The sequence below is a fragment of the Nyctibius grandis genome, chromosome 4 (genome assembly GCF_013368605.1).
Source record: "Nyctibius grandis isolate bNycGra1 chromosome 4, bNycGra1.pri, whole genome shotgun sequence".
In the NCBI taxonomy this organism is placed as follows: domain Eukaryota; kingdom Metazoa; phylum Chordata; class Aves; order Nyctibiiformes; family Nyctibiidae; genus Nyctibius; species Nyctibius grandis.
This window is the reverse complement of record NC_090661.1, coordinates 67304949-67321246: the sequence shown is the minus strand read 5'-3', so window position 1 is coordinate 67321246 and position 16298 is coordinate 67304949. Positions and strand designations below refer to the sequence as shown.

General features: G+C 48.0%; 1 protein-coding gene and 1 long non-coding RNA gene across 6 annotated transcripts in view; one reads left to right on the top strand and one right to left on the bottom strand.

Annotated features, from left to right (window-relative positions):
* Positions 1-7951, top strand: part of LOC137662997 (uncharacterized) — a 20679-nt gene extending 12728 nt beyond the window's left edge. For 4 of the 5 annotated variants that reach the window (XR_011048094.1, XR_011048092.1, XR_011048091.1 and 1 more), the window contains 3 exons: positions 3691-3891; positions 7189-7305; positions 7523-7951. This is a non-coding gene — a long non-coding RNA (uncharacterized lncRNA). Of the gene's footprint in view, positions 1-3690; positions 3902-7188; positions 7306-7522 lie in introns of all 5 variants that reach the window. The other variant, XR_011048093.1, reaches the window with a different exon arrangement.
* Positions 4699-16298, bottom strand: SIX4 (SIX homeobox 4). Its single transcript, XM_068399805.1, is given in 9 exon segments — positions 4699-10581; positions 13062-13352; positions 13355-13403; positions 13406-13452; positions 13455-13488; positions 13491-13595; positions 13597-13665; positions 13668-13746; positions 15349-16298. Coding segments are annotated over 9 exon segments (2358 nt in total). The 5' UTR covers positions 16224-16298; the 3' UTR covers positions 4699-9772.

Sequence of the window (16298 nt, the reverse complement as noted above, 5' to 3'; positions counted from 1 at the left end):
GCTGGGACTGACATTCCAAAGGAATGGGATGAAGCTCTCCTGGCTTGATACTCAGGTTAGCCCTGCCTTTGGTTTGCAGAAAAAAAACCAACCCAGTAGCTAGAAGAAGCTATTCCTAGAAGCTAAGGCCAGAAGGGGTTTACCGAGGCAGCCAGCCCCCACGCTGTGCGTAACAGGAGGTGCCAAATGTCCACCTGGCACCCCTCTACCAGGCCAGTAAATTGTCAGCGTTGCCCCGACCGAGCTGGTAGGGCTGGCTGGCACGGCCCGATCTCCGTCCTGGGACCAGGCGTCCTGCAGTGCTGCTGGATGGTGCAAGGCGACAGTGCCCGGTATGCGCAGCATGCCCCGCACTCCCGGGAGCGCTTCCAGGAAGGCTGTGCTCTTCTTGATAAAGCCATACCTGGAAACAGGCAGCTATCAGCAGGTTTTTGTGAGTCCTTGGTCCCACCTCCCTCATATCGCAGAGGTTTTCAGGGCTGACGGGCTATGGGGAAGATGGCAACTGAGAGCAGCCCCTAAACACCTCCCTGGGAATATTTTGGGGGGTCTTGAGGGGTCCCAAGCAAAAGAAGCTGTGGGGAAGATGCCATGGGGGCTCAGCTGAAGCACCTCAGTGCTGGATCTGCTGTGGTCCTTCACCCATCCCTTGTCCTTGTGTGCCTTATTTCTCTGGCCTGGTGTCGGCTGCCTTCTTGCCAAATCTTGGGGAGACCAAGCCCTGCAGGGGATGTGAGAAGCAGAAACATCGTGAACAATCAGTTTTGAAGCTCTGGGAAGAACATTATTCCATTTATAGGCAAAAGGAGGAGAAGGGCTATAGTAGTCTTCAGGAAGCTCATGTCTTTCCCTACATAGGGGTGTTACCTGCATAAATCCCTCCACATGCAGACAATATCATGCCCCCAGCGTTTGCAGCTCTCACTGATACTGCTCAAGCATATTTCTCCTCCAAGAACGGCACTAATGGGGCAGTTACCCCTGCTGCCTCTGCTGCTGTTCTGCTGCAAGCTCTGAGCAAGAGGACAACACACTCTTGCGCTGTTTAGCAGCAGATCAGGACTCTGCACCCATCTAGGGATCTCACGCCTCAGCCTGGTTCACTTGTTGAGTTTTGGGACCAAGCTTTATTATATGTTGTCTGCAAGAGGGAACAGAGGCTGCCTCTTCTGCAACTTCATAGTGAACCTCAAAATAAAGAATTTTTTTGAGAGTCTTCATCTGGTCAGCGCTCACTGCACACAACAGATAATGTTTTTTAACACAACCTATATATTTGTATGTCTGTTGCAAATGTGCTTGGGTTGGTATAGAATTTGTTGCCTTCCAGAACCGCCTTCTGATTCCCCTGCCTGCCCTTGTTTGCTTAGGCAGCAGTAAATAGCAAAATCCCCAGCATCTTTCTAGGACATGAGTAGGCTCTTAGTTGTCATTTGTTCTTGATTTATTATTTTGAGAAACCACTGGCTTAGGACATGCAAGAACATGCACAGCTCAGGCTCTGGACTAACCCGTCCTCACCTCCCGTGAGCATCTCTCTCCCTCAGCTCCTCAGACTTAGTGGAAGATGAGTCAAACCTTTCTCAAATTGCCTTCATCTGGAAGTGGGTACCTTTGGAGCCCTTCAGGGACGGCGTGTGCATCCCCCTGATGGGGTGATTCACGCAGGAGCGGTTTCTCTGGAGCCTGAGTGTTTGCAGGCTCAGTGATCCCAGTCCAGGGCCAGTCTAGTTATCAACAGGGCTTTGCTGGAGGCTTATGTTGCTATCGGTCAGCATCAGAAGGGTGGCTGTAAACATGGTGAATAAATAAATGAAGTAAATTCAGCTTTAGCGTAAGCAGCAAGTCCTCCTGCTGCTGTCAGGAGGCATTGCATCCCAGCCGGATCGGGCTCCCGGGGAGGCGGCGTGAGCCAGTGGGCAAAGCAACAGGGGGAGTCAGAGACCTGGCTTTGCAACCTGCCTCTGCCACCCACTGCCAGCATCGCCCCCGGCAAATCACCTCCTCTCCCCTCCCAGCTCGGATTGTTTTTATTTCTGTATACTGTAAGCTCCCCAGGGGACGGGCTGCATTTTACAGCTGCAAGCGGTATAAGGGACACCACTAACTGAAATAATGGGCTGTGAGTTTGCAGAGAAGAGAAGAAAATGGTGCGGTGTAACATTCTGGGGTCCTTTTGGGTAACAGAACATCTATCGCAAAGCACTCTGGCTGCAACAACAAAGCTTATTGATTAGCCCAAAGTACTCCAAACTGGGTCTCTCTGCCCGAGAAGTAGCAGGATGAAGAATTACAGTACTTACACAAGAGAATATTGTACATGAGTTATTGAGCAACCATCAGCTCTACTCCAGCGCTGCTCAGTTCCTCTGGACTATGTGCAACTTCTGAACAGTTTATCTTTTTCCTTCGGCTTTCGTGGGCGTGTGCCAGCTTCTGCAGCATATAAACTAGGTGCTATTTTTATTGAATCTGGCTTTAATGCAGTAGATTTTTCACACGTGCGTTGGTTTTTTATTGTTGGTCTCATTCCTGAACTTTCTGGCACCTTTAAGTGTAAAGTCAGTTATGTGCACATTGTTTGGCAGATGAATGCCTATTTCTGGGAATAATTTTCCTTCTAAAATATATTTTTATATTAAAAATGTGATCTGTATCCACAACTGAGATACACTGTCCTAACACTCCAGCCCAAAGATTTCTGCAGACAGAGATCACCACAACAGGTGATGCAGCCCTGTAAGGAGACCTCTGCTTTCCAATATTAAGATCTTGTTTTACTGACCTAAACTCTGCCTCTTGGAGCAGGAAAATTCCCTTCTGATCTGGCACCAGGGAAAATCCAGCCAGGAACAGAGGATAAAAAGCGCCGTCTTCCAACATTCCCTCCCTTCCCAGCTTGTCTCCCTGCTAGACTGAGCAACCACCCGTCTCGACAAGCCTCCCTACTACCAGCTTTATCCCAGCTACTGCCTTGGCAGCCCCCGGTCCTCCCTTGAGCATCCCCAGGCCCCGTGTGAAAGGCAGGGGCTCAGGGAGCCAGCTGCCCACCCCTCCGAAGGTGCTGCCCCCCTTTTCTCCATGTGTGCACAAGCTGCCAGGGCAGAAGTAACCGTGGCTGTGTGTGGTTTTCTCGCCCAGGGTGACCTGGAACACATCTGCGAAGCCCTCCAAAGTAGCAGGAACGCGCTCCGTTAGGACATGATTCATCCTGCATACCGCATGGGTGGCTGCTCAGGGAGAATTTTGACATTTGCATACACTGAGACTTTCCGCTTCTCGGTTGCCCTCGAACCCCTCCACTTTGCCTGGTTGAGCACGTGAGGGCTGTGCAGCCAGAAACCCCTTCCCGGAGGGGATCTCCCCCAGCTAGAGCCAACCCAGCAGTGGTTCTCCCCCCAGCTGCATCATGGGGCAGAAAGGAGAGGAGAAGCTGCTCACAGTCAGGTTGAAGAATAGCTTCAGACCCTCAGCCCCTGCTCCAAGCAAAGCTGGGATGGAGCTGCTGTCCAGGGATCCATCAGGAATTTGGTATCTGCAGGGCAGGAAAATATTATCACAGTCCTACTGCTCAGGCAAAACCAAAGCATGGCAAAGGGAAGCGCTACAACAGGAGGACTGAGTCACGCATGTTGCTTCTGGGAAGGAAAAGGAGTTGGGCAACAAGGCAGTTGTCTCTCTCTACCCTAGGGCTGCTCCCTGGTAACTGGATTTACTTCGGCAGCTGCGGAGTGTGAGGTGGCTCAGCCCCAGGCGAGACGGGAGAGATGCTCCCAGGGCTGGGAGGTGGCTCCCTGCGCTTTGTCACCGGGACCGCTGTCAGTGGCACAGCGTGGAGAGAGCGGGACAAGGCTGCGACACATGGCAAAGATGGAGGAATGGTGAATAATGGTAAGGAAAGGTAATGTCTTAGTGATTAAAAATGTAATAGGTACACACAACTTGATCTGACTATTTAAAAAAAATTAAGCTCACAGACCCCATCTTGCTTCCTATGGCCTAAATAGAACTTAAGGGGTGAAAGGGTGTTTTCCTGCTGGCATGTGCAGGCTGTGAAGTATCTCTAATGTATATATAGCTTCAGTGAGGGAAACTATTTCACCTGTACAGGTTAGTCTGCTTGAATGTACTCTCATTCAGTTTGGCATCAAAACCAGGCAATCTTGGTACTTGGAGCACAGATCTAAAGTAATATGGTAATGTGTTTAAAACCTTCACTATCAAGAGAACATAAATTTCAGGCTGTTCTCAACACACACAAATTTAGCAAATAGGAATTTACCTACCCAAAAAGAAACCCTGACATAGAAAGCATCCATGGAAGCTGTGAGTAAATACTGACTAGTCCTAACTAGTAGGTAGAAATATATTTCAACAGTATCTATCTAATTATGGTAAAAATTCGGTTTGAGACACAGATTTAATAGCTAGGTTCAATATGAAGTAGAAGATTTATGGTTTTTAATTTAGCATTTTAGAAGCAAAGTTAGGGTCTGACAAAACCCACTCAAGTCAACAGAAAGTCTCATTCTAGCTTAAGTAAGCTTTAGATCAATTCCCTGGGGAGCACAGGCGTTCCTAGTTGCTACCACCATCACGATGAGTCACTAAAACCAGAGCTTCTACTTTAGATTGCATTTCTAACACAAAATTTGAAGCCCTCACATTATATCCAAATAGAAATATTTACACAAGATGTGTATAAATATAAAGTTTATTCAGTATAGTGTTTAGAAAAATAAGTTCACATCATCTCAGAATACAAATAAAACACTTAATTGTCCAGGCACAAACCCCTATTACAGTACAACAAACATACATACTTTAGATCTCTTTGGTTGGGTAATTAAGCACAGATACGTTTGATGATACACTCTGGGACGGCATCATCTAACAGTGCAGTAAAGACTTCTGATTACTCCCTCCTCTAATGCGTACATTCTGCTTAAGTTTCATATTTGTTGTAAGGCATAATAAACCCATAACGCAGAAATAACTGGTTAGTTCTGGACAAACAGTACATGCAGCAAAAGAACAAACATCCTCTGAATGTGAATCCTGAAAGTCAGAAGATTCACCCCCCTCCTTGAGTTCAGAAATGTAAGAAGCTAGTTTTAAATTATATGAAACATACAAGTAAGATATAAAATATCCTTCAAGATAATAACTGCTAGGAGATACAGGAAGACTTCAGGACTCCTCCCTTGTAAAATGTCACTGCTTTTGTTTCCAGAGTTAGAAAATGACTATTCTTTTCATGGTTTGAGATGGTTCTTGACTACAAGCGCTAGGCGATTCATGCTCCCGGGGAGTCCTGCACACGTATTTCATACAACACTGAAGGGATGCACCTTCTCGGTTGTTCATCTGCCCTTGCTAGGAAAAGTGCACAGGCACTGGAAATCTACAGGTGGGAAACGCTCCTGTGCACACGGGTCCAAATTCTGCCCTGCTTAATTTAACTGAAAATAGTTACTGAGGTGATTTTGCAGGATTTGAAGTCAGAGTCTGTCCACTATTGTCATTAACCTTGGACTGACAGTAATAACAACAAAGATGGTTCCAGCCTTACTTCTGGGTAAAGCAGCTTTCTGAATGTGTCTTCCTGCATCCACAGGCAGGGTAAAGCAGTAAAGGGAAAGAGGTATATGCTTTGATAGACCGTGACTGTTCGGTGATAACTGAGTGTCAGCCTTGTGCACTGGTTTATACTGCCACCCTATACTGGGCCAAATCCGTCCCTGATCCAACTCCAGTGAAATGAATGGACCATACTCTCGGCTGGTGTGAAAGGACATAAAAGTCAATAGAACTGTGCTAGTTTAGCCCAGCCGAGGACCTGGCCGATAGACGTCTGTGATTTATGTGGCTGAAATGTTCTTTTAGGTAAGACCACAGGAATAATGCTGCAAATAGTCCAGACAGAGCATTCAATTTAATATATTTCTGGTTCTCTGCAAAACTCTGGGCAAAACAGAGGCAGCTTTAATTAATAGTAAAGAACAAAGGGGTTTTTAACATCATGCTTTGTAGGAATTTTCTTAAACTTTAAGCGTGTTTTTCAAAGCTGAGTCTGGGACCAGAAAAGTAGTAGAATTTGGCAATGTTTCCTGTAAGGTTTCCAGTGGACTTACAAGTTACAAACATATGTGAAGTTGAAACACTCCTTTATTCTCATCCATAACGAAGGGAGGGAGAAGGAACATGCATGCCAGATAGACATACCTTCCATTTAAACAACAGAATGTGATAATAAGGACTGTCTGTGGGGCTTGGACACTCAGTGCCATTTCACATGTGTGGGATGCAAGCATCCATATTCCCTAAACACCACGTAAAATCCTCAGTTTGGGCACCAGTGGAGCAATGCCTTATTTACAGCAGCCCAAGATCCATCCCCAGATGCTTTTCGGGACTTTGTGTACTGTCTATTTAGAGCAGTTAGCCTGCTTGCTTGAGGGCCACATAATAAAAACTGACCCTTATGTTACAGTAGGAGTAGAACTACTATTTAAATATCTATTTTTAAAACACTGTACCGTGCAATGAGTCTTTATAGTGTGCATATGTACCTGCAGAAAACATGAGGTTATAACTACGTTATCTGGAGGGAATGACACTTATTCTCAATGGGAGAAAGAAAGAGTAAAATATAACAATAAAATAAGTTACTTGATATCTGGAAGACTAGAATAGATTAATCTTACTTTGTCCCAAACCACTGCTTTTATGTACATCCTCCACTCCCACTGACGAGTGGGAAGACTCCTATTAGAAGTACCAGACACTCCAAGATACGCGCCACTGTAACAACTTACACAGTTTTCACGTCAACTGTGCTGCAAAGCCACGGAATTCAGAGCCTCAGTAACACAACAAATGCAAAGGAGGAACAATTTAAAAAAAGGAACAGGTACTGGCATAACACCAGTCTTTTCAGTTATGAGACCTGATCACGTCAACAACTGAGAGAGCGCTCTGAAATACTCTCTAGCTTGCCTCCAAATAGTCTGAGCTTCACAGACAAAATGTTAAGCCCCAAACAACTCCTTCAGAGCCATGCACACGTTCTCCATTAAAATGACAATAAGGGGTCCTTCTAATTTCCCAAATGCTTGAACAAATTCATGCAAAGCAGATACAGCTACTGTTATCATTATCATGATCTTGGTTTTATGTGCAAAGAAGAGGTGGGAAGCAGATTGCGCACGCTGGAGTCCTGCAAACAGATAAACAAGCAGAGCAGAGAGGAGAACTCTGGACTATCCGATTCCCTGCTCACACGGAGATCCCCTGAATGTCAAGGTAAGTTGTGCCAGCGGAACATATAGCTCCATGTTCTGCTTGTAATAATCTCCACTTTAACGTGTTTGCCTTAACCACCCTTTTTGCCTGGGAGCACATGGGGACAGTCAACTGCTTCTGGGCTGCTTCTGTTTGCAGAGCACCAGTGACTCTGTACAGCTGCAAAGTGCACGCCTTGCACACTCGCTCTTCCCTTTCCCTGCACTTTTCCCTGCAGCCCTAGAGACGCCGGCTCGCAGCATGGACTCCAGTGCTTACCAACAGAGCCCAGCTTCAAGGTTCCACAGAACACCTTGCAAAACACGCTGTATTCAATATAGTGCAAAACAACAGCGAGGATGCCCATGCCATGGTCACAGCGCACAGAAAATACCGTCATTCCTCAAAGGCTTTCCACAGAACCAGTTAACAACCAAGACAGAAACAGACTGGGATGTGCTACCCCTATTCTCTTTCCAATATTTTTTGTCCTTTACAAGTGTCTTGTTTTGTCCTGAGCCTTATTCGGAGCCCACAGAAGCATATGAAAACATTTTCTATTGCCTTCCAAAGGCTTCGGACCAGGCCCCTGATGAGGATGAATACATGCTTTAGTTACTGTATATATTCACATTAGAATAAAAACCCATCAAAACAAATCCACAAAGATTAACAGCATGTCATTTTTATACATCTGCATTCTTAGTATTATTTTAAAGCTTAAGGATGTGCTTTTCCATGCTACAAAAACTCCTCTGGAGGAAAGGTAAGATCTGTTCCACCTGCCCAGAGCCTGCCTGCTTCTGCTGTCCCCAGCAAAGGGAGAGGAGACCCATCCCCAGCCAGGCAGAGACCACGGCTGCTCCCACGATCCCTTTGGGCAGCTGCAGTTCCCACCATCAGCCCCCACGCTGCTTATTCTGGAAGGATATACAAATACACGTTTAAGTGCACTCCTGGATGGGGGCCTGCTTGCTTGAGCAGCAGCTGAAGCCCTCCCTCACGGGCTATTCGGCCAACGGGTCCATGTAAACATGGGGCTCCCTTCCCTGGCCTGCCCATCCAACCTTTCCTGCCCATCTGCTCGAGGCTGGAGCCAAGACCTTTCCCTCAGGCACAACGGCTCTGCCCGTGGTCCCTCTCTGGATTCCTCCTGCCCTGCTGACGTGGTGCGGAAGGACCTATCTTTGGCTCTCTGCACCGCTAGTAAATGTCACCCACGATGACTGAAGGACTTAAAACTGTTCTTACTCTTGCAAGTAGGGGCACTGAAGTCAGCGGGTCTACTTGCAGGCATCAGGATTTGGCCCTGAGGACGGATATTTGCAAATCAGTGTTTTTATTCCTCCTGCCACTGTGCTTTAGTAACAAAGATAAGGCCACTAGGAAGAAAGGCACATGGAATTCTGTAAAAAATACACAAAAAGGTTGAACTAATTCGCAAATTACTAACAAAACAAACAAAAAAACCCTGAACACAAAGACAGAGGGGGTAGAGACAGGGACCTCCTGGGTTTGTGAGACTGGGAGTTCATTTTCTAATTTCAGTGTGATTAACATTTTACTTTTACAGTCTATTGCTTGAAAAACTACAAAAAAGTAAAACCTTGTCAGAAATAACTACGTTTACTTCCTGCTCAAACAATAAAAATAAATTAAACAGCCAGAAAATGTTTTCCTTTTCAATGCACTGTGTCTAAAGTGAAAGGGAACATACACCATAAATAAAATCCATTGTACTAATTTTTAAAAAAGTCTCCTTTAGAAGAACTGAAACAATATTTACATTCATACTGGAGAGAAAGCTTCTGAGTTGCATAATTAGAGTTTCAAATGATGCTTTTTCTGGTGCACGGACAAAATGCTAGCTGTAGCATTTAGAAACCTGTAAATGTTTGATGAGAGATTTTTGGTTTGAACGCAAGTCTGCTGGAAAAAAGCAAACACACCAGTAACAATATTATTTATGATTTTGTTTTGTTTCTTAACCTCAAGCAACATAAAAGTAGCTGGTGAGGTATCGTCTAGAGTTCCTTAAAAATTTCTCAATGCCCATGGACTAGAAGTAAACAGCAAAAATGACTGCATTGTTCCTACCTTTTCGGAGCGAGATTTTTGTTTTCTGTCTAAAGTTAGGAGTGTATACTTACTGTTGAGAGTATGTTGTACTATGGAGAGTCTAGTTAAATTATCAGGGTAGTATCTCTTAGCCAAACCTGTACCCATTTGCTCAGTACTTGCCCTGGTGTTTTCTTTCTCCTTTAATCTGCTTAAAAGAGAATACTGCATGCAAACCAAGTGTGGCAACCTAATTCCACTACCGGGGATTCCTCTGTACATCAGTTCGGACCATTTAAATGTTCTTCTGCTTTCTTTAAATGAAAAAAAAAAAAACAAAAACAAAACCAAACCCACACCCCACACTTGGTGCTTGTTAGGGCCTCAACAGGAGACATCTATTAAAACAGAAAGCAAGAAAAAAAAAAAGTCACAAGTCTTGCATATCTTCATCCATCTGAACTGTCTGCAGTTTGGCAAGTTCTTTTTTGTCCGTTTCCAGTTCTTCGCAAACCGTGTCAACCATGTTACTCATAACATACTTGGATTTCGAATCCAGCATCATTAAATTGCCAGTTGACTTACTCTCAGAAGTAGGTAAGAAATTCTCTTTGACATCAGGCACGGCTTGCAGAACTAACCTGTGCTCTCTACCAAAATCCTGATGTACTTGTGCAGAGGGGTGGCTGACACGGTCTCCGCTTGTAGAAACTATTTCTCCAAGCACAGGCTGTGCTGTAGAAATGGACAACAGATCTTGACTGGTAATGAGGGAACAGTTCTGAAGGGTTGCATAGTTAGTGTTGCTGATAGATATCACGGTAGAGGTACTGGTCACTGGCGATGACATGGACTGGCTCTCCGAGATACCAGAGTTCAGTTCTGCAGCATTTAAAAGAGTTGGTGGTGTGACGGAAAAACTATGTGAGGGTGTTACATTCACTAACGAGGAGGCTAAGGACTGGAGTCCTCCACTGGATATATTTTCAGAAGACATGTTTACATTTAGTTGTGTGTTCTGACTGACTGGCATCAACTGAGAAAACACAAGGCTTCTTTCCAGTCCTTCTTGCTTGACAGAGCCTACTGCCTGGCCCGAATTGGGAACTGTATAAACGACTGCACTCGGAGTGAGGGGGCTGAAGAAAACCTTTCCTTGCTGCACTGTTGAAGATTCAGTCGTAAAAGTTCCTCCATCAGATGTGCTGGGATTTACTGAAACATTACCTACAGAAAGGGAAGCAAAAGAAAGGAAAACACCGATGACGGCTGGCAGAATTGTGCAGGCATTTTGTTAAGACGTTTCGATCTTTTTTATGTTTGCAGTACCTACATACGCTAATAGTTCATGCAACACAGAACAGGGTTGTTTATAACAGGTGAGAGAAAATTTGGTATGAAGAAATAAAAGCCATTAATAGAAATTGCTTCTAGAAAGGAAAAAAAAAAGTTCTGGTATATTAGGTATCTTTCAGACTCTCATTAAGGGGCAAAGAGTCCTCAGCCATGTGATTAAAACGAACGTGCTTTGGCCTTCACTAGTTGCCACCACTCAATTTCTGTCTAAGAATAGAAGCATGAAACGCTATTAAAGATAGTTCTGTGACAGACTACAGCTTGTGTGTGGGAACTGGAGACGCGTCACATGAAATCCACCCCTGCTGGGCAGAGCCTACCTGAGTCAACCTGTAGAGAAAACATCAAAAACCAGTTAAGTTTTATCCTGTTAACTAGGTAGTCAGTCAAGCACTCAGATGTATTGCCTTTCACCTCATTTTATCACGTATTTCTAAAAGCTTAACCCTATGACATTCACCACGCTGTGTAAAGTCAGGCAGCAACTGCCTACCCTTGCTGAAAGCCATGGCACTGCTCGCGTGATGTTGTAGCTAGCCAAAGCAAGAAGTGGCCAGAGATGACCTGAAGTTGGTTTTACAGGACATGTCATGTAAGCTGTCATTATAAGAATTCCTAAAATAAGATATACTGGCTCTTGGGACTGGGTCCCACTTCAAACACCTCTCTGTCTCAAAAGCAGTTTAATTATAATTTTAAGAAGCTACAGTTAGAGACACTTGAATTTTTTACAACAGCACTGAATATGCATTTCTCACCTGGGGAATATTTTAGCTCCCTATTTATTTCCACTAATCAATGATGATTTTTTGGAAGAAGTTACTCATACGTGTAAACTAGAAGAATAAAGCGAGGCGACTTGAAGTTACCTGGCAATAAGACAGCATTTACTGTAGCTTACTTAAAATAGCCTGCAGCACACTTCACTTGGAATAGGCAGCCAGTTATCTATCCTTCTCGTGTCAAGGAAAACAAAAAGAAAAAGAAATCAAAGCAGCAAATACGGATCTTGACTTTTCTCTGCACCAGCCTAGACATAGACCACTCTCCAGTGGGCATTTTTAACAACAGGGAAAATGTTCAACTTATTATGAATCTTAGGACTTTAAAATGCAATAGTCCCATACTACCTAAGGGATAGAACTTTCTCACCTTTGCTGGCTGTCAGTTTATACCTTGGAGCATGTGGATTAAATGGCTCTGGTAATTATAGGTGGTGCAGACTAAATGTTTTCTCTTTTTCATCTTGGTTAAACTGTGTACCAATAACTTCCAGTGACTGCAAGTGCCACATCTCAGGATCTCACAATTTTGCACCCATTTAAAATGGTTTGTATGGCTTTAGTGTTCCTCCTTCTATTACTTCAACAGCAAGAATAATTCACTCTCTATACACATTTAATTCAAACAAGCTAACATGAGCACGGTTTGATTTTCATTACAGTACTCACAGCTCCTGAAACTAGAGAGATTCATTCAAGTTTAATCATTTTCATAACCAAAGATACAGTGGCTAATGAGTAACAAAGCTGTTCAGTTGTGCTTTATAACTGACCTGCTTCAAAACAAGGATCCAGAACTAGGCTTGTGCTCCCTGGGATTCTTCCTGGCTGGCTGCAAGTTTCAGTCTATGGTATGTTAAGACAAACTCTAAAGCAAACTTTGGGAGGAGCCTGCACACTTGGCACGTCAACCTGCGATGACATATTTCCCTTGGACTGAGGGCAGTTTTATCCAAATACCCTCCCATTTTATATCTACAAGCTATTGCATATTTCTATTGTTCCCCTGAAGTTTAATCTTTCATATTTATAGGACAGAAAAAGTACGAGTGTAACTGCTTGGTCTTGTTGTGTCTATAGTAATTTAAAATTTATTTTTATGAAATGCTTTGATTAAAAAAACAGAAAACCAAAACAACCACCACAAGAACAACAACAGTAACAATTTCCAGCTGCTGCAATTTTCATTTTTATGAACCTTCTCATTAAAAGAATTCAATGGCAAATGGGGAGTATTTTGAGTTACTGAAATGTGTAAAATTTACAGATATTTGTGAAGACTGGTATCACAGACTTCCGAGAACAGCATGAGATGAAAGGGGTGTAAAATACCAGATTTCCTTCTCTGCTTTTAGTAGAGGAGCTCAGCCTCACGTAACAGCCTGCCCATGAGTATAACCCGTTATAAAGGAAGGCAAAAGGTATTATTTGATGTACTGTGTGTGGCTGTGGCCAAGAAACAATCTTGGTACCTTAGAGGAAGAGTACCACAGCTTCTAAAATGCTAAGTTGTGCCCAATCCCAACTTTTTCTCGTACCTCCTACTGTAAGAGACAAAACTTTTACGCTTGTGAAGCTGTCCACAGAAAACGGGAGGCAGCTGCAGAGAAGAAAAACCGATGCTTCCGTTCAGCAGCTGGCCATTTGCTCCTGAATTGGGGATCTGGACAATGCCATACTGGTTTATTTGGACAGGAGCTGTAAAAGTAACTACAGAGCCTCCATCTTGGGAAGCAGCAGTTTGTACGCTTTCCCTTTTCACCTCTGAGCTCGGTATCAATCCCGGGAATGAGACCGGGATGTTGCTGGGGCTGAAGGTGGCTGTTGCTGCATTGGGGACCGAAGCCTGAAGGAGTCTGAAGTCCCTTAACATCTTCTTGACAAAGATGACAATATGTCAGTAATGGACACCCCATTGCTCACGAAACGCTCGACGTGGTTTTGGGCGAATTTAAGGTAACCGTCTGTGAAGCCCCACGCTGAGTCCATTGAGAATGACACCCGTTGGGGTCCCTGAAGAAAAGAGCTACCATTGAGAAAGACGGGAGAGGTACTGGCAGGCACGAGGTTTCCATTCAACAAGACGCCAGATGAGCTCAAGGCTATTTTAGTGTTTTCCGAGCTGCTGCATGTAGACAGGCTCCATCTGGCCAGGAAGGCTGAGGCTGGTAACGCCATCGTGATGAGGCTGGAGAGTGGATGGGGAGATAAATCCTCCTGCCCCTTACTGGATTCATCTTCTGTGCTAGGGTTGCCATCTGACTCGCTATGGGAAAAGATGGAGAGATGACATTGCATTACCACGGCATGCCAGCGAGCTCTGCACCAAGGGGGACTCCTTGCTTTGATACAGTTTGTGAGAGTTTTCCCGAATAATTTTGTCTGTGTTTTGCCTTTACAACACACTTTAAACGAACTTCAAGTCAAGGGGGAGATTTCTTAGGAAAGGACATACCAAACCAAATGCTCACTGAGGAGAAACTTTACAGACTGGGTTATGGACTTGGTAAATAGATCTCCCTTCCGTGGCCAACAGACCCGGGCGACTGAAGGGGGCTGCCTCGGCCCCCCCTCCGCCGGCCCAGGGTGCCCACACGTGTGAGACTGGCCGCAGCCATTTGGGAACTCGCTGGGCGGCAGCTGCGGGAGGTGGGAGCAGGCCGGGAAGCGCCGCCCGACCCTCCCGGCCTCTGCCTGCCGCCCCCAGGCCCCCCGCCACCCCCAGCCCCGGGGCAGGGGGGAGGCCCCGCCGGCGGCCGGGCCCGCGCTGCCCCCATAGGCACCTCAAGCTGTGCCCGGCGCCCGGGGAAAGGCGGGGGGGGGGGGGGGGGGGGGGGCGGCCTTTGTGCCGCGCCCCGCGGGGCCGCCCCGGCCCGGCCGAGCCCCTCCGCCCGGAGCTGTGCCGGGTTTTTTTTTTTGCTGCCTGATCCGCCCTCGACTGCATTTTTCGGTCGCTCCCTCCTTTTCCCTCCCTCCCCCCTCGCCCTTTGATGTGTCCCGCGGAGAGGGGGCCGCGGCGGCACAATCGCGCCCTTGGTTGAGAAATGCCTTGGGGCCCTCCGCCGGCCGCCGCTTTTTTCCCTCCTTTCCTCCCTTCCTCCCCCTCTCCCCGCTCTTTCTCTCCCCCCCCCCCGCGCCCCGTCCCGTCCCTGCCCCGGGAGGAAGGAGGGGAGGCGGGAGCGGGGAGGTCACCTCCACCTGCCCGCCTCGCGGCGCCGAGCCCCCGCTGCGGCCCCTCCGCCCGCGGAGAGGGAGACACGGCGGAGGGGGGGGGGCGCGGCGAAGCAGAGCCCCGGGCCGGGCGCGGGCGGAGCGGGGCCGGGCGGGGCAGGCTTTCCCGCCCCGCAGGGAGCAAACGGCCGCGGGGCTGGAAGCGGAGGCCTGCGGCGGGCCGAGCCCGGCAGTGCCGCCGCTGAGGCCCGGTGCGGCCGGCCCCGCTCCCCCGCTGAAACCCGAGCCCGGCCCGCTCCCGAGTCAGATTTCAAAACAGAGCGAGCGGCGGGACCCCACACCCCCGCGCGTCCTCCGGCCGCCGTCAATGATTAACTCTGTCAGGCGCGACAATTAAATAAAACCAAGGGGACACACACAAACACCCTCCCGTCCCTTCCCCGGAGCCCGCCGCGGCGGGAGAGGGGAGCGCGGGGAGGTGGAAGGGGGCGGCGGGGGCCGGGAAGTTTCCCCGCGCTGCCTCGCATGCCTGGGCCGGGTGGGTGGGGGGGGTGTGTGTGTTGGGAGCGAGGGAGGGGGAAGGAGGGGAGGACGAGGCGCACCGAAGGTAAGCGCCATGTTTGCAAGGGAAGAAAGAGCAGGGCGAGGGAAGGCAGGCAGGCGGGAGAGGGGGGCGGGGAAGAAAGTTTGCCCTCACCTTTTGGACTGCGTCTCGGAAGGGTTGCGGTCCCGCTGCCTGCGGTTCTTGAACCAGTTGCTGACCTGGGTGAGGGACAGCCCGGTGATCTTGGCCAGGTTGCGCTTCGCCACCGGCGAAGGGTACCGGTTCTGCTTGTAGAGCTCCTTGAGCGCGTTGCGGGACTTCTCCTTGAAGCAGTAGACCGTCTCCTCGCCGTCCCAGATCGTCCTGGGCAGAGGGTATTTCCTCCGCAGCCTGTACTTGTCCACCGCCCCCAGGGGTCTGCCCCGGGCTCGCTCCGCCTCGGTGTAGCGAGCTTTGTACCAGAGCTCCTGCAGCAGCGGGTGGTTGGAGGAGTCGAAGTTGTGGCTCTCCAGGATGCTATAGAGTTCGGCGTAGATGCCCTGGTGGAAAGCCACCAGCGCCCGGGCTTTCATCAGGCTCTCGTTGCCACGTAGCAGATCGCTCGGGGGCAAAGACCACAGGAACCTGGCCAGGCGGTCCAGGTTCCCACCTTGCTGCAGCGCCTCGCACACGCAGGCGACGTGGTCCGGGGAGAAAGCCAGGGGGGTCTGCGAGGAGGAGGAGGATGAGGAGGAAGAAGACGACGACGAAGAAGAAGAGGAGGGAGAGGAGGCAGCGTGGTGATTCCTGGCCAGGAGTTCCGTGTGGAGCAGTACCTGGTCCGCGGCTCCCTCCTCGGCGGCGGCGGAGCCTGCGTGCTCCATGGGGAACGGGGCAGCGGCGGGAGGGGGCGGCGGCGCGGGGTTGAGGGCTCCCGCCGCGGCCCCGTCGGAGGGCACCTCGCTGGCTTCGGAGAGGATTTCCATCACATTTTCCTGCTTGATCTCCACCGCGATCGTGATCTCGTCCGTGGGGGAGGCAGACGACATGTTTCGGTTTGTTTTCCTTTTTTTTTTAATCTTCTTTTTTTTGCCCCCCTCCTTCCCCCCGTCCCCTTCTCCTCC